The sequence below is a fragment of the Lactuca serriola genome, chromosome 4, assembly GCF_051521515.1.
Source record: "Lactuca serriola cultivar US96UC23 chromosome 4, Lser_US96UC23_V15, whole genome shotgun sequence".
Lineage (NCBI taxonomy): Eukaryota > Viridiplantae > Streptophyta > Magnoliopsida > Asterales > Asteraceae > Lactuca > Lactuca serriola.
Genome location: NC_136411.1, coordinates 326851656 through 326870361, shown reverse-complemented (window position 1 = coordinate 326870361; position 18706 = coordinate 326851656). Strand labels below are relative to the sequence as shown.

General features: G+C 34.0%; 2 protein-coding genes across 2 annotated transcripts; both read right to left on the bottom strand.

Moving 5' to 3' along the window:
- Window positions 1-2100: 2100 nt before the first annotated feature.
- Window positions 2101-6237, bottom strand: LOC145099578 (serine/threonine-protein kinase 12-like). Its single transcript, XM_079037131.1, has 12 exons — window positions 6198-6237; window positions 5831-6090; window positions 5622-5714; window positions 5414-5497; window positions 5236-5327; window positions 5014-5134; window positions 3954-4033; window positions 3632-3694; window positions 3306-3391; window positions 3138-3199; window positions 2319-2413; window positions 2101-2212 (listed from the first exon to the last, which is right to left on the bottom strand). Exons 1-12 carry the CDS (start codon window positions 6235-6237, stop codon window positions 2101-2103), a joined length of 1188 nt encoding a protein of 395 aa, XP_078893257.1.
- Window positions 6238-8877: 2640 nt separating this feature from the next.
- On the bottom strand, window positions 8878-11965 carry LOC145097413 (ATP synthase subunit beta, mitochondrial-like). The gene is made up of 8 exons (XM_079034963.1): window positions 11361-11965; window positions 11195-11270; window positions 11007-11095; window positions 10820-10937; window positions 10488-10750; window positions 10134-10358; window positions 9746-10057; window positions 8878-9241 (listed from the first exon to the last, which is right to left on the bottom strand). The coding sequence occupies exons 1-8, from the start codon at window positions 11814-11816 to the stop codon at window positions 9128-9130; spliced, it is 1653 nt and encodes a 550-aa protein (XP_078891089.1). The 5' UTR covers window positions 11817-11965; the 3' UTR covers window positions 8878-9127.
- Between the last annotated feature and the right edge of the window lie 6741 nt (window positions 11966-18706).

The following is an 18706-nucleotide window of genomic DNA, read 5'->3' as shown; positions in this document are numbered from 1 at the left end:
AATCAAAAGTTTTGTTTATTGGAATCCAACATTCAAAAGGAATTGGCCCCACTCGCGAAATTTGTCAATTATCTGCGAATGGATGCCCCACCTATTCGCATAGGGGTGCAAGGGGGAGAAGGTATTGGTGTTGGCATTGGGGGAAGTTTGAAAGTTGGTACAGGAGGTAGTGGTTCTGGTAAAACTGATAATGACGCGAAAGTAGTTGGAAAGATTTTGACTACTCAAATTCCAACTTTGTTACCAAAACATCCACTATAACAACATCAACAACAACAACAACAACAAAACCCATAAGCAAGGGCATTGTGATTGGATCTGTTGGTGGAGGTTCAAGTTCATCTTCGAAACCTCATCCACCAAAAACATCAGAAGCTGATAAAAACAAGGGAAAATGCATAAGCATTGAGCTTACAAAGGAAGAGAAGAAAGCTGCAATTAAAGCAAAGATTGAGAAACAAAGACAAATTCAGAGCATTCATCGTCAAAGAGCAAACGATCCTCTTGGTATGGAAAAAGGAGATCCTACGAAACATTACTGCTACGAGTATATCGAAGCAACAGTTGTGACTGAAGAAATGCATGATTTTGATAAAATACCAAAGAAGAGTTTTGCCACTGAGAACACTGATTTTAATCAGTAGGATTTTCCGATCAACAAGATGATGTTCTTATATTCCCAATATCAAATTGCTGAGAAGTTTGATAAAGAATAATTTAAAAGAATGAAATTTCAATTTTATGTTGTTTTGGGAAAGAAAGAAGAAGAGATATGATCTTTGGTCAAAGATGTTCGAATTCTCAGTATCTCCAAGGATGTGTTATTTGAAGGAGTATTGCAGATTTATCGGTTTCATGTTGTTAGAGCAAATAATGTGGCATTCGATTTTTCAGTTGCGGACTTTCCCTTGATGAACCTTCATGACTTGATTTGTGTTGCTAGAATATTGAAGGGTACGAATTTTTCGATGTTTCACCTAACAAACAAATAAAATTTCTTGATTGGATTTGCTCACATCAAGTTATTCATAGATAACTACTATGAAAATTTGGCATTGACTGATGTTGAGTTAGCTTTAGCAATTGGGAAGGAAATTACAGTACCTCAATCTTTGTTAAAGAGCAAAACAAACTTGAAGCGTTTTGTTGATGATGAAATTTACTTGAAGCCTTTGGGAATAGTTTTTGTTGGGAAGAACAAGAAAGGAAACAACACAAAGTTCTTGTTTCGAGCATGTGATGTAGAAAGATATACAACTGCTCATTATACGAATTTAATTGTTCGTATGAATAGTTGTAAGAAGAATAACGAAGGTAACAAGGCTAAGATCAAGAAGATTATGAACTGGTATTTTGAGATCAGAAGAGTGATTCATCAAGCAGGAAAAATGCTATTGACTTAGATTTGACATTTCTCACAAAGGGGGAGAAAGTTGGGGTCAAATGTTTTTGTGAGATGTCGAATATGTTTAGGTCTTTCAGAGTGTCAAAAGTCTGTTTGTAAAGTTTATTATAAGGGCATTTATGTTTCAAAATTGTAATGTCTAAGTCCCTTATATTTTTTGTTTGCTTTCTTTATCCCTATAAATATGGGATGGATACATGTCTTAGAGGTTAAGAATTTTTGCACACTCATTGTACTCAATAACCTCTTGTATTCTCTGAAAACATTATATTGAGCCAACCAGATTATATTTAGATTCGGTGTTATAAATCTTTTCTAAACTCTCATTTCATATTCAAACTTGATTCAATTTACACTACACGTTTTAAAGATTTTATTAGATTAAGGTTTTAAAGATTTTATTCAAACTTGATTCTAAACTCACCAGATGTCATTGTTCAAGATAGTATTCATATAGTGTTTGTTCATAACACTCGGTAAATGAAGGAAATATTAATGAAATATTTTACAGATTAAAAAAAGCTTCTAGAACATCCGCACAAGTATTTGTAATTTGTAAACTAGCTTTTGTAAAATTTCAATATGTAAAGGTTAAAATTTCTTTTAAAATTTATATAAACAATGCATTCTTTGTAGTAATCTATAATTAACTTCAATTCTTGTTTTAACAACATTGCAACATCTTTTCATTATGCTCACCATATACAAGAAGGCTTTCCTAAAGTCGAATAAACTTCTTCTAGCGTGTCAATGATATAACTAAACCCCGGGCGACAACGTACATTACTTGTACATTGTTTTATCAGCCTACATATAAAAAAATCTTATGTTATATACTTATTTTCATATTCAATGACACGTTTTATTTATAGAAAATGAAAATTAAAAAAGATTTGAAAATATCGTGACTCACTGTTGAATTCTTGCAGGACATTTGGTATTGAATGTCATTTGGAAATCAAGAGATTTGAGATGTATCATGTCGGGTATGTACTTTGCTTCAACCATCTATAGTAAAAATAGTTAGAAAAAATATTAATGGTGATTGTAGCAATTTAAATTATTTATTTGTACTATTTAAGAATTGAAATTTTGATTTATTTATATCGGTTAATGTCTTAAATAAACAACAAACTATTTATTTATTTTATAAAACAACATTATTTAAAAAAACACGATAAATGGGTAATAAACTATTTTTTTAGTTCACAAACTACTGTATTTTATAAGGAAAATGTACATAAAAGCTACTATATTTCTCCAATGAAAACAACCAATGTTTGACCATTATTTTTATGTCAACCATTTTGACATTCTATAGCAGGTTAAAGTGATCGCAATAATTTTTTTTTTGTCAAAGTTTAATAGTTTAATGAAAAATTTGACACTAAACTTTGACATTAAATGTTCTATAAAAGTTTAACAAAATGTCTATTGCGGCCATTTATAGCTGTTATAGTTGGGTATAACAGGACAAAGTGATCGACGTTGAAAAAATTGCAAACTTTTGTGGCTTTCATTGATGAAACCAAAATATAGTTGTTAAACCACAATAATTGTCAAAATATAGTGACTTTTATGTATTTTTTTTTCTATTTTTAAAATTTCAGTTATTTACCATCATAGGGTTTTTTTTTTTTTTAAAAAAACAATGGTATTTTGTAAAATAATAAAAGCAAATACTTTGTTACTCTTTTACTAAATTATCTCTATTTATATTATATAAAGTTACTTGGTAGAGTATGAGTCCAAATGACTGGATGTCTCTTCCTTTATTGATTAGGTGCTTGTTGACTATGCCCGAGTTTTGACCTAAAAATACAAAATAATTTATTGGACACAAGAGCACGATATAATAGTTTTATTTATAAATAAATAAATAAAAATGTGTGAAATATACTTTCTTGATTTGGATGTAGCTCATACAACATTTGTACCCAATATTCACCAATCTTTAAATGACCACCTTCATCTTGTAATAAGTTTCTGAACAAATACAAAAATGCAACTTTAAATTTTTTAAAATCGTTATGCATTACTATATTTTAGTAGTTTTTTGGATAGTACAACATCTTATTAAGAAAACAATTGAAAATAAATGAATGAAAATAAGATATTATAATACACAGATAAATAAATGAACCATACATTGCTATTTTTTATAGTTTATCCTATGTTTTTTCCTCATCAACTAAAACATTTATATAAATTCAGACATAAGCTTACTTAGGATCGAGATGATTGTGGATAATAGGGCAAGGCTTGTGATGATGAAGATAATTCATCCCCCTGTCAAATATTTTATAATATTTTTCTTATTAATAATTTAAATTTAAAATACAAACGGAAACCATATGAACCAGAAAGTGAGAATAGAAAGTTTTATGGGAAATTACGATCATTCACCAAAAGTTCAAAACAAGTTCCATTTTATTAATTGAAAATTTATTATTTATTTCAGAAAACAAGTTCTATCCTTCTCAAAAAATTTGTAGAAATAGTTTTACTAAATATATATTGTAGACGATAAAGAATAGAAAAACAATACCTAGCAATATCAAGTGCAAAACGCAAAGCAAGGTGTAGATCAAGTCCAATCTTTTTTTTCAAAATATCATCTAAGCTTCCCTAAAAATAAGATAAACATAACATATAGACCATTAGATAAATTATTAGCTTTTACGAGTTAAATCATATCCACCAACTTTGATTTCTACAAAACATTTATTCTTTTAATAACATTCAAGTTCTTTCATACCGTCTTATCCAACATCCTCCCTAAATAGCTGACATAAAATAAAAAACCCAATATCCAATAGGAGAGGGATCCATATTGGAATAGAAAATTCCATATTAGGGTTTATATAATTAAATTTTGTCAAAGATTTGGAAAAGAGAAAATTACGAATATAATCTAATCTCTTAATTATTTTGTTGAAAATAGAAAAAAAATCTCAAATTACAAAAATAGTTACTATAATCGTAGATGGACTCAGACCATCCGCAACTTTCCTTGTCTATATGTGATTTCCTCTTTTTTATGGGTATAAAATCATAATATTTTTTTCTTTCATTTTTCAAACTTTTGGTTGGAGGACTTTTTCTCTAGAGTCAATATGGACGAATTCATTTTATTAGAAAGGTTTCAAAACAAATTTTCCAAAAAAATAACAATTAAAATGATATTTTTTTTCAAAACTTTATATATAATAAAGTTGTTTCATAGTCAAACCCTATTAATATCGTAGTTAAAAAAATTAAAAAAGACAATTAAAAAAACGCAAAATCACAGGTGGGAAGAGAGGAAATCATAGATGAGCTTAGTTCATTTGCGATTTTAGTCAAAGATGGGGGTATTTATGCAGAAAAAATAAAAAAACTAAAAAAAACATCTGCGAACTAGTCGCTAAACCACGATGTGCTTAGCGACTTGTACATTCGCAGATGGTTTAGAAAAATCGCAGACAGGCTTAATCCATCTGCCATTTTGGTGGCTAAAATTTTAATTTGGGTTATTTTCGCTATTTTCCACAAACTAATTAACATATTTTGCTAAATTTGCAATTTTCTCATTGAAAAATGAAATGAAAATAAAAACGTGTGCTTACTCTTGACAAATATTCTGTTATTAATATCATTTTTCCATCATGCTTAATAGAACCAAGAAACTGCAAAATGTTTGGATGACGAAGTTCCCTTAATCGTGTATTATCATTAGCAGACAAAACCCTAAATAAAGTTTAAAGAAACATGTTAATAGTTTTGTAACTTTTGTTAATCATCTTAAAATACTTAATTAAAAATACGAAATAAAAAATAATAAAGCCAACATTTTGACTGGAAAATCTATCTGTCTTTTGATTTTTGTTTTGACAACCCACGTTCCCCTCCACTTCACCTTTTTAGATTTACCAAATACACCCTGATCATCACAAACAATTCAATATCAATTAATGGTGTATCGATTTTGATTAACATATAACAACAATCAAATGTTCATGCTTAAACCTGTTCGATATCTTCTGAATTCTCGGAGTTTATCTCGGATATTTCAATGTTCACTTCTTTTGCATCTTCTTCATAACGAACTGTCTGAAACATATCGATTGAATGAATACAGATTGATAATTTGGCATAATTTTGAAGATTATTGGCTGAATCGGGAAAAATAGCAGCATCAAATTACATAGAAAAGGATTAAGAAGTACGAAAATACCATTGGGCTGTTCATTATAGAGTCCTTTCCTCCATTCACCTCGAGAATCCTGCAAATATCTCGATGTCCATATAATCTTGCATCTGTCAAAGGCTAGAATTCATCGAGAAAAGGATTGAATTACATTAATTGTTGTTAAATCTTATCATCCAATCGACAATCCGATTTCGAAACCCTAAAAAAATTAACAACGAAAACCTAAGTCTTACAGTTCTGTGCCATCTATCATCGAGATTAACATCGGCCTTGTAGTGTAGAAGAAGCTCTACAATCGAAGCATGACCTTCACTGGCAGCAAGATGAAGAGCAGTTCTGTTATCATAATCCTGCACATTAGGAGAAATGCCCTCTCTCAACATCATATTAAGCCCAACCCTATCACCTCTCGAAGCACAACTGAGAAAGTTCCCGATCCTTTGCATTTTAAAATCATCTGTGATGTCTTTTTCGCTGGATTGATACGCCATAGCTGAAGAAATCAAGAAACCATAAATTATCAAACAATATTAGAGAAAAATTGATGAGTAGCTAACCTTACGAATGTGATGATTATAGGTGAAACCCTAAGTGAATTACCCAAATTGAAATTGTTGACAAGAGATGGAATCAACAACATAGGTGTACGAAAGTGGTTGTATTTATATTCATTGAGGTTTTGGAAAAGGGCGGGTAAGTCTAAGGAATAGTTTTGTTATTAACGACCATTTCCATTTGTCCACGATTTAAAAATATTTTTTTATTAGAATTTATTATTAGAGAAAGTGGATATTTGTCTATAGAACAAGTAATTCAGTGTGGTTGATGTTAAGCCAAACACTTGAAACCAAGAAATATATTTGTTATGGATTTGTTATTAACGACCACATCCATTTGTCCACGATTTAAAAATATTTTTATTAGATTCTATTGTTAAAAATGGATATTTGTCTATAAAAACAAGTAATTTATGGGTAGTGAACGTATTTTTCCCGGTTTCACCGGTTAAATCTAGATTACAAGGCTTTTTTTTTTTTTTTTTTTTTAACTTTTTGAGTAATATATATATATATATATATAATGTTTTAAAACCCGGGTCGACCCGGCCGGTTCAACCGGTTGGATAGTGACCCGGGGTAGAAGGTGGGTCAATTGAGAATGGTTTTTTGTAAAAATACGGACCGGATCGAACCGGTCGGGTTTCCCCTAAACCGCGATCGAACCGTTATATCGAACCAGTTAAAACCGGATTGACCCGTTTTAATAGGGCTTGGATACATGTAGCGAACGTCAAAACTATGTTTTGTTTTGTTTTTGTACTCTATATGGTTGTTTATTGAGTTTAGATTGATCTATTATTGAGTTTAGATTGATCTATATCATGTTTTGATATTTTTTTTCAATGTTTAAACTTTGTGGACATCAACTTATTAGTTTTATATGTTTATGCGTTATGCTCGAAAGTAAAAAATATATATGAAAATAGAAAAAGACCATAAACCGGGTTGACCCGTGAACCGGTCATCACACGAGGTCAACTAAAAACTCGGGTTTTAAAACATTGTGTGTGTGTATATGAAGTTTACTACAATGCTTCTTCTGTCTCCTGTCTTCTTATTTTTTCCCCAATGTGTAATGATGGTTCCATCTCTAAAAAATCATTAAAAAAAATCATATTCAATCTCTCTGTTTCAGAACTCTTACCGATTTGCCCCTCCATTCATAGATCTCAAATACCACAACAAATTGTTCTCATCTAACATTGAATCCACCACTATCCTCCCACACACAACTTGTTAAATTGTCTATGTTTCGTATCAATCTTCTTCGACCTAAAGAACTTAGACTGTAGGCGAACAAATTCTTCGGCGATGATCAGGTGTGAGGTTCCTAATTTATTTCAATTTTTGTTAGGTCTCTCTACAAATATGATGATCCATGTTGAGTAAAATTTCAATATTTCTATTGAGTTTTAGACTGTTAACTCATAAAAATTAAAGTTGCAAGTCTGATAAACATATTAGCTCACCTTCTGAGATGATTCAACGCCAAATGCAAGTAACAAGACATAGAAAATCATGAGACCCAAAAAATCGGGTTATTTTTAGGGTTATGTTCACAAATATAGCTAGACATCGTACATGACCCCATATGTTCTTCCATTGGAGCTCCAAATGCTCAAGCAGAGTGAGATTCCAAAAGCTTGCAAGAGTCGTACCTTGAAGTTTTTTTTGCTCGATTTGTGGATAGATTACCCGCTTCTCATCTGATGAAACTATATGTATCTATTTACATGGATTCAGACTATTTGCAATCTAGTGGCGAGCAGAGAGAGTGGTCACGATGGTCAAGGAGCTACTCCAACATTGTTGAAGTGGCGAAGAAGATTGGATTTGAAGGTACGGCGTATCCACAATGGTGAATGTTGAAGATGGTGCAAACTTTAGACGTTCAGGAGATGTTGTTCAAGATCTGGGTTTTATTTTTATTTTTTTAATTTTTTTTTAATTTAATAAAACTATATTTATCTCTATAAATAGATGTATATCCAACCTCAAATAAGAAAAAAATCAAGAAGTATATCGGAAAAACCTAACCGGTAGTCGGAATTGAAACCTGACTGCTAGAACTTGAAAGAAAAAGCTAGTAAATGTAAACTAAAACTTTTATTTATAAAAGTGTATAAAGAAAATAGTAATAACTTTATCGTAAAAAAACTAAAAATTAAAAGTTCAAAAACTACTTTTTAAGTAGGTTTTAGATTTATAGTTTTTGTTTAAATTGAAAACTTTAAGTTCTTATTCGGTTTCTCTTCTTTCAATTCGAACTTTTTTCTTAAAAACAAATACTCAAAAGATTATAAAAGCCGTTTCCATAAAAATTAGCTAAAACAACATTAGAAAATGATACGTAAGAAAATGATATCGTATCACTAAACAGTTTATTGATATATCACTAAATTAAAAATAACATCTTTTGTTTTTATTTTTCGCTTGAAGTTTTTAAACTTTCGTAATTCTGTAAAAGTGTATACGTCTTCATAGATATTTTCAATTAAATGTTTTTACTCATATATACTATTTTCATGATTCATCCAATTATCATCAAAATCACATTGAAAAATAAGTGTTTAAACAAATCAAGCAATATATAAAAACGTCATTACATGTCAATCAGACTATTGATCATTAGGTTTAAAAGATCTCACGTAATAATAATTAAAAAAAAAACTTATTTCTTTGTCAAGATCCTTTGAAATCAATGACACAAAAGAACCATAGATCTAAAAAGAACTAAAACCACAAACATACCAATACTACATTTTATTTCTATTAGTCCAAAAATGGAATACATAAGTTAATTGCCTTAAAATGCACCTCTCGGGGCGAAAAATCTGCAGTTAGCCACCGAGAAACATGTAAACAAAAAAATGAGCTCAAGAGTCGAGCTGATACTCATGACTAAACTAGCTACCCGGATGCACCGAATAAAATTGTATTATAAATAAAGCAAACCAAAAACAATGACAATTAACTAGCATTCTCTTTGGCAATCTTCTCAGCTTTCGCAATCACCTCATCGATTCCTCCAACCATATAGAAAGCTTGCTCAGGAAGATCATCATATTTTCCTTCAATAACACCCTGCATCACATATCATTAATTATTCATTTATCCATAACAATGTTGACTTTGAATCTCACATCTAATATTGGAAAATTTTATATGTACCCTACAAAATTGCTTAGTGTATTTATATGAGTGAAATACTGTTTATATACCCTGGAATTTAACAATTCATGTGAGTGATGATATCTATAATAGCAACCATAATATTCTAATATTTTTCAGATTATTAATAAATAATCAAACATTTTTAGTAGACCTGAACTTGAACACCATTTTCTATAATAGCAACCATAATATTCTAATATTTTTCAGATTATTAATAAATAATCAAACATTTTTAGTAGACATGAACTTGAACACCATTTTTAAGTGGGTATATCTTATATTTTTAACACCATTTTTAGTTTTTAGTTTTTTTTTTTTTTGAAAATTCACGTTTATTTACTTTTATTTTCATATATGATTTAACTTTTCAAATAAAAAAAAATACAAGATTGGATTGGGGAAAATTTTATATACCTGGAAACTGGCGACGCTTTCCTTCAACTCGACGTACTTCCCCGGAGCGCCGGTGAAGACTTCTGCAACATGGAAGGGTTGACTCAAGAAACGCTGGACCTTACGAGCACGAGCAACAGTGAGTTTATCGTCTTCACTAAGCTCATCCATTCCTAAAATGGCGATGATATCCTGCAGATTCTTATAGTTCTGAAGAACCTTCTGAACACCACGAGTAGTGTTATAATGATCTTCACCAAGAATACGAGGAGAAAGCATTCTAGATGTCGAATCCAATGGATCCACAGCCGGATAGATTCCAAGCTCCGAAATCTACATTAAAGTTTTACACCAAATTCAGGAAAAAGATCGCGTTTTGGTAGGAATGATAGAACGATAGCTAGTCTACCTGTCGAGAAAGCACGGTGGTGGCGTCAAGATGAGCGAAGGTGGTTGCCGGAGCAGGATCCGTCAAGTCATCGGCCGGCACGTAGATAGCTTGCACTGATGTAATGGATCCTTTCTTGGTTGTCGTAATACGCTCCTGAAGGCCTCCAAGATCCGTCGCTAACGTCGGCTGGTAACCGACGGCTGACGGAATACGTCCCAACAACGCAGACACCTCGGAGTTCGCCTACCGGAAAAAAAAACAAACACGAAAACCATCCATTAATGGAAGAGAGAGAGAGAGAGAGAGAGAGAGAGAGAGAGAGAGAGAGAGAGAGAGAGAGAGAGAGAGATTAATGGTGGATATATGCTTCACCTGAGTGAAACGGAAAATGTTGTCGACGAACAGAAGCACGTCCTGTCCTTCAGCATCTCGGAAGTGTTCGGCGACTGTAAGTCCGGTGAGTCCGACACGAGCACGAGAACCGGGGGGCTCATTCATTTGACCGTACACCAACGCACATTTGCTTTCCATTTGTTGGTCTCCGAGCTTAATGACACCACTCTCGATCATTTCTCGATACAGATCATTTCCTTCTCGAGTTCTTTCACCAACTCCGGCGAACACCGAGAAACCACCTGATCAGAATTAAACATGAATCTTCGTATTCCATTACATACACAAGAAATTGAAAGGGTCTTGCATACCATGGGCCTTTGCGATATTGTTAATGAGTTCCATAATTAGCACCGTCTTCCCGACGCCGGCACCACCAAACAACCCGATCTTCCCACCTCTTTGATATGGAGCAAGAAGATCCACAACCTGTAATTGCAAATGGAAAACGAATGAGAAACGTAAAAATTAAAGATGATAAGTGAAATTTTTGATCACTTTGATTCCGGTGATGAGGATCTGCTGTTCGGTTTCCTGATCATTGAATGCCGGAGCTTCACGATGAATTGGTAGATAGTGACTCGTTTCTTTGAAATTCAAACGATCAAAAGCGTCAGTAGTTTGAATCAGATTGGGAAGAAAGTGAGAAGATAATTAATGGTGTAAAGATGCAATGCAATGCTTACTTATTTCACCCCTGTGGTCAATAGGCTCTCCGATGACATTTATAATACGACCGAGTGTCTCCCTGCCGACCGGAACCTGTAACATGGAATCGAGATTACGATTGAAGTCTTGAAGAAAGGAATTGAAGTCTCAAATGGAGTAATTTAACAGAAGAAAAAGTCTTACAAGGATAGGAGATCCGGTGTTTAGAACTTTTTGGCCTCTAACAAGTCCATCAGTTCCATCCATGGCGATTGTCCTCACCATATTCTCTCCCATATGCTGCGCCACCTCCAACACGAGTCTGATCGAATGATCCATCACCTCCAACGCCGTCGAGATCGGCGGCAACCCATCTTCAAACCGCACGTCCACGACGGCGCCGATCACCTGACAGACGCGACCCACAGCACCTTTACCTGTATATTCATCGGTAATCTTTCCGGTTGTTTTGGAAGATGACGGAGACGACGAGAGTGCGGCGGCTGCCGTTGAGTATCCTGCTGTCGCTGCCCGGTTCAACAGAAAACCTGCCGGCGAAGGGCGGTAACGTGGACATGGGGTCGGTGGGTTGTGGAGTTTTGTGATTGAAGGTGATTTAACACGGCGGAAAAGGGAGGATACAAGCCTCCGGGAAGCCATATCAAATCGGAAAATGGTGGCTGATTGGGTTTCTTTCGAATCGATTCAAATCAATTTATTGACATTTGCTATTGAAATGGTGATGGGGATTTTTAAGGAAGATGATGAGTGTGAGTGGTGAGTGAATTACGAGTGAAATATTGGGGTAAAGATTTATTTGCAAGGTTGAGTTTCGTTGTGATCTTGCTTTTCCGATGGGTACGTCGTCGGACGAATTCAAATCATGGCCGGGCGCCACGTGGTGTTGGAACACGGCATACCCGGCAATTTTAGAGCTGAAATTGTTTTGTATTTAGTGAAATACACTTATGACCCTTTACTTTAAGTTGTTTGTCACATTGGACCCAAAAGTATCATCGTTTACCAAATATGCCCACACGTTTTAGTGTTGTTCATACTAGGCACTACTATGAAACTCTAACGACAAAATTTAGTTGAAACTAGATGTATGGTTGTATGCCTCTGGTTGAAGATTACGTATGAATAAAATTATATTGCTAAAATATTATTGAGTAATAGTTCAAATTGGCTTTAGTTCATGCCATATAAATGGCATTTCAACGAACACTTTTTTGCAACCAATGTTTTTTTTTGCCGGTCTCCTAATTTCATATGTTATAACAATTAAATGGAAGCATACCCACCTAGTCAATTTCAACTATCATATGTTACGTTAGGTGATATATTTTCATAAATACGATTTACTTATATTTTCCTTGTGCATCCACTTATATTCATACCAATATAAAAAGTAGAAAATCATACGGTCTACATCAACCCTTCCCCTTATGGTCCACGTGAGATGTCAATCGAACAAAATTTGAGACATTGACCTTTTATATGAAATTTCACTTCTTAATCATTAGACTCATCATAAAGGTTATTCACAAATATATATTACCATAGCTTGTAATTCGATAACCAATGTCATAAAAGTATGTATGTTTCGATCTTGAAACTTATTATCTTCGTTAAATGATTTTTCTAGTAAAACACACAAATAAAACATAATAATACATATGTATCATTATAAAGCCCATTGAAGGGGAAAAAAATCTTATGGGATATGTGCCCAAATAGGGCCGATCCTGAAAAATAACATATTCTTAAACGCCATGACGAACAAGAAAAAATGGTCTTTATCTTTATTAAAATTTTGTATTTTTAAATAAAAATATATAATGAAAAAAATTAGGCCCTGTGGTATATAATGAAAAAATTAGGCCTTGTACAATCTATATATTGCATAAGATAGGTCGTAACTTGTTTTCTGTGGTATAAAGAAAAGGCATTACATGTTGTACAAACACTAACATCAAGCCCTTCTAACAGTGTTCTCGATACATGTTGTAAATTGGTTTTGTAATATCATGTTAGGTTATATGCAAACTAAAAATTAGATCTGTAAGTTCGTATCCATGTCATATATGTTATGTTTATCAAATTAGTGATTAAATTTATTTTTAATCAAAACTCGAGGTTTTTGCCTATGTTTAAAACCTAAACATCTCTAAACATATTAATGACATACTTTATGAAAACTAACAAAATATAGAACGATTAGGGTTTCATATTATTATCAAATGAGAAATACAAATATACAATGAAAGGAAAAGGCAATATATAGACTAGCTAATTAGGGTTTTCTAGCCAATGGGCCGACATAAGACCCAATACAAAATAAAGTTCATAATCTTATTAGGATAACACTCCCCCTTAATATCACAATGCAACAACAATAAGCATTGAGAGTTTGTCAGACAGAAAATGGAATCAATGAGCAATCAATGGCTTCGTAAGAATATCAGGATTTTGCAAAGTGGAAGAAACATAAGGAAAAGAGATAGTGCCCTTCTGGAGATGATGTCGTGTGAAATGACAATCAATATCAATGTGTTTTGTGCGCTCATGAATCATTGAATTATTAACAATCATTATTACACTCTTGTTGTCACAATACAAAGGGGTAGGTTGAGAGATGTGAACGCCCATATCTGCAAGAAGCCACCTCAACCAAACAATCTCACAAGTGGCGATAGCCATGGCTCGATACTCAGATTTTGTAGAAGAGCGAGAGACAACATCTTGTTTCTTGCTTTTCCATGATATCAATGAATATCCAAGAAAAACACAGTACCCAGTAGTGGACTTATGATCATAAATATCACTATCCCAATTTGCATCACTATAGGTATGCAGCTCAAGAGAGGATGTAGATGGAAAAACAAGAGTACGGAACTGAGTACCACGTATATATCTCAAAATATGAAGAACAACTCCCCAATGTACAGTAGTAGGAGCAGTGACAAACGTGTTGACCACATGATCTGCATGAGCAATATCCGGTCTAGTGACAGTCAGGTAAACCAAACTCCCTACAATGGTACAATAAAGGCTTGGATATGATAATGGGACACCATCAGTTGGAGAATACTTTGCATTACTCTCTATAGGCGTATCAGCTTTCCGATTATCTGTGAGTCGTGTGCGTTCAAACAAATCTGAAATATATTTCATTTGAGATAAAAGATAACCCTTTGGAGACTGAGCAACTCCAATCCCCAAGAAATAACATAGCAAACCCAAGTATTTCATAGCAAAATGGTGAGTTAAATCACGCTTTAAAGACTCTATATCATCATGATCATCACCAATAATAATCATGTCATAAGGAAAGAATAATCCAACCTGCATTCGTACATCGAACAAATAGAGTTGAATCATGGTTACTTGATTGAAAACCACGTGAAGTAATCACCGTAGAAAATTTCTCAAACCAAACATGAGGGGGTTGTTTGAGGCCATATAGTGCCTTTCGAAGTCGACAAACTTCACATGGTTGGTGAGCAATACCATGGGAGGAGACATGTATACTTCTTCATGAAGATCACAATTCAAGAACGCATTCTTGACATCCATCTGATAAAATTTCCATTGGCGAATGGAAGAAACTGAAATCAAGGTGCGAACAGTCGTTATTTTGCAACAGGAGCAAACGTCTCCTCATAATCCATACCATACTTTTACGTGTATCCTTTCGCAACAAGTCTGGTTTTATAATGCTCAACATATCCATCAAAATTTGTTTTGATTTTATATACCCAGCGGCAACCAATCGTGTGCTTTCCGGGCGGAAGCGGAACCAGATCCCATGTATGAGTCTGATAAAGAGCTGTAAGTTCCTCAACTATAGCGGTATGCCAAAGAGGATCAGAAACAACCTCTTTGTAGGATGCTAGCTCATAGAGACGATGTACATTAACAATAAAGGATGCAAACACTAGTGAGTAAGAGGAATAGACAAAGTCAGGAAGCTTTGCAAACTTCTTATTACGATAAGGCCTTGATGGAGGGGGTATTAATGATCTACAGGCAGAGGATCAGTGACAGGTGGTGGATCAGCAGTAGGTGGTGGATCAATGACATGTGGTGGATCACCAACATCATTGTTAAATGGATCAATAGTACGAAGCTCGTCTCGGGTTGCATCATATGATTGAACAAGAACACTATATAACGAAATATGCTCCAAAAAAGTGACATTATAAGAGACATAGAGTTTCTGATTTGATGGATTATAGCACCGATAATCTTTCTGACCAATACCATATCCCAAAAAAAAAACATAAAGAGCTGATTTTGAAGACAACCTATCTCTCTCTACATGAGGCTTCAGGACAAAACATGTACACCCAAACACTCGTAATGAAGAATAATATGGAAGTTGTCCAAACAACATTTCATAAGGAGACTTCCCCGAAATGTACGTAGTAGGAATGCAATTAATAGTGTAAGTGGTGGTATGAACAGCTTCTCCCCAAAACATATTGGGAACTTGAGCAGAAAGTAGTAATGATCTTGCAGTTTCTAGGAGATGTCAATGTTTTCTTTCTACAACACCATTCTACTAAGGAGTGTTTGTGCAAGACAACTGATGCATAGTGCCATCAGATGCCAATAATTATTTAAAATCATTGGAGGTAAGTTCTCCTCCCAAATCACACTGAAAACATTTTATGACAACAAAGTGTTGAGTCTTGATAGGAGCTCTAAAGTCACTCTATATGGTGAAAAAGTCAGACCTGCGCTTCATAAGATAAACCCACGTATAACGAGTGTGATCATCAATGAATGAAACATAATAGTTAGCTGCCGATTTAGAGGTGATCGGAGATGGACCCCACACATCAGAATGCACGATATCAAAGGGAGCAACAGAACGAGTGACACTTTTATTAAATGGTAAAGCAGAACATTTTCCCAGGTTACAACCACAATAATAAAATATAGCATCAGTTTTCAAAGAACCTAACACACCAGTGGAAACCAAAACTATAAACGAGACGTAGACACATGTCCCAAAAGAGAATGCCAAAGATAAAAAACAGACTACGAAGCGTTTAAATGAAAAGAAGACAAATCGGTACTAGATGCAATAACATATAGCTGCTCCAAAACATAGAGCTCCCCAAGTCTACAACCTATCCCAATCACCCTCCGAGACCGAATGTCCTGTACACAGCAGAATGAATCAGAAAAGAAGACCCAACAACCAGATTTACACAACTGACTGACCGATGCAGGATTCAAAGCAAGTGTGGGAATGTAATACACATATGTTAAATATATATATAAGGAGTGAAAATAGAACCAACACACTCTACTGACATGGGTGTAGCATTAGCAGACATAATAGAGATAGGTGTACGAGAAGATACCGAAGAAAAAGATGACAAATATGGTGACATGTGATGAGATGCATCATAATCCAATATCCACAATGTGAAATCCCCATTTTCACGGCCATAAAAGACCGATTTTGTTTATGCTTTATGAAAATCAGAGTACCTCTTTTAATAAAAATGATGCGGAATTTATTCCCAGTAAAACACGATAAATACGTTATCAAAGCGTTTCCGAAGAAACGTATTTTATTCATTTTAAAACATTTGGGATGTCATCGTCAATACAGAAACATAAGCATAAACAGAACTTACATTTATTTACACTAGTGATCTATAACTCCTTAATCTCTCAGTGTAATGTCACTTCATATCGACACCTGTGATATAAATAAACTGAGTGGGTCAAGTTGGGAAACCTGGTGAGTAAATAGGGTTTTCAACACACAATAATATAATTATTATGTTTAAAAAATCAAACAATCAACCCAATTACCCATCCCCATTATCTTCTTTATTCTTAAGCATCTACCCTAAGAATCAGCTATTCCTCGTCCATTTATTCCTAAGGATCATCCTAAGGAATCGGCATGAAGTCCATCGTTGCCATGTTTACATAACAGGCACTAAGTCTGCATAGTCGCCAGGGGTTAGGTATCAAGTCTGCATGATCGCCAAGGTTTACACAACGGGCACTAAGTCTACATAGTCGACGGGGTTTAGACATCAAGTTTGCATGATCGCCAAGGTTTAGGCACCAAGTCTGCATGGTCGCCAAGGTTTAGAGTACACTGGGTGAACACATCGTTTACAACACCTACAGGTTGCGAGCCTGCTAGTGTTCCACTGGACTGTCTAGAAAAGTTTGTGGTTGTCATCCATACTCTGCTAAATGACGGGGCCATCGTTTGGGAAAAGGCTTCTCACATCGTCCACCTCTCACCCTCACCGCGTGGTCTATAATACCTCTCAACTCATCATCCAACTCATATTTCATCTATTACATCCACCCATGTTTTACCCCAACATTATCATAGATATAAAATACATATATAGTTTAAATCATTTAAAACATGTAAAAAATCGTTCATCTAGCATAGACATCAAATACACAGATAAGATGCACACATAACACGTAATTTATATAAAATACTTCATATCTATGTGTAAGATGAAAGTAACTATGCACTCACTTTAGAAGGTGGTGACTCAGTACTCGGACAACGCTTCGTTTACTTTAAAATAATTTCATTCGACAAAACCTAGTATTATTACCACTAGATTTTAGCCTAATATTACCGTGACTAATTATTAGTCTTATTATTATTATATAAACGTTTAAACAATACTTTCCAACCACTATGTACAGACAGGGGCCAGACATAAATCACCGGAGGGCAGGAACATTTTGGCGTATAGCACTTCTGAAATCCAACAACCCTATGCGGCCCTTTAAACCAGATTCCCCGTATCGCGAGTAGTTAAAAAGATATTATAACGACACTTATATAAGTGATAATAATAGCTCAAATATTTATTATAAACTTATAATAACAATACTAATTTTAAATATAAACTATATTTAAAATAAGGTAAACATAACTTACTTACAAGGGGATTTTAGCTAGGAGTCGGGCTCTGCAGGGGCAGAACCTCGTCGCTGAATCTTTCTAAGAAAGATTTGTGCAGCGTTTCAGCGCTCACCTTACTACACTAAAACTACAGAAAGAGAAGTCGAATCACGAGGGACCGAAATGCTAAGGGGATAAGGAGAGAAAGACTCTTGAATCAAGAGAATGGTGTAAGAAATATGAGAGCCCAAGGCTCTTATTTATACTAATTGAATTTTCGAAAACTACCCTCCATAATTACTTAATGAACTTATAGTTATATAAACAACTAAACACCCCTTTATAATACTATTTTAAATAGATTTAACAATATTTGTACACAACTAATGTCGAAAGAACTCAACATTAGTCTTATAATGACCGCATCGTCGATACCTTTCTAATGATATATATATATATATATATATATATATATATATATGTGTGTGTGTGTGTGTGTGTGTGTGTATGATTTATACTTTATTTTAATACGTAAATATGCTATTATAATTTGTAACTCGTTCATACGAACTCCGCTTTTGACGTTATTTATATCCACGCGTAGGAGGAGACGTACTCTACAACTTTCGTTTAGACT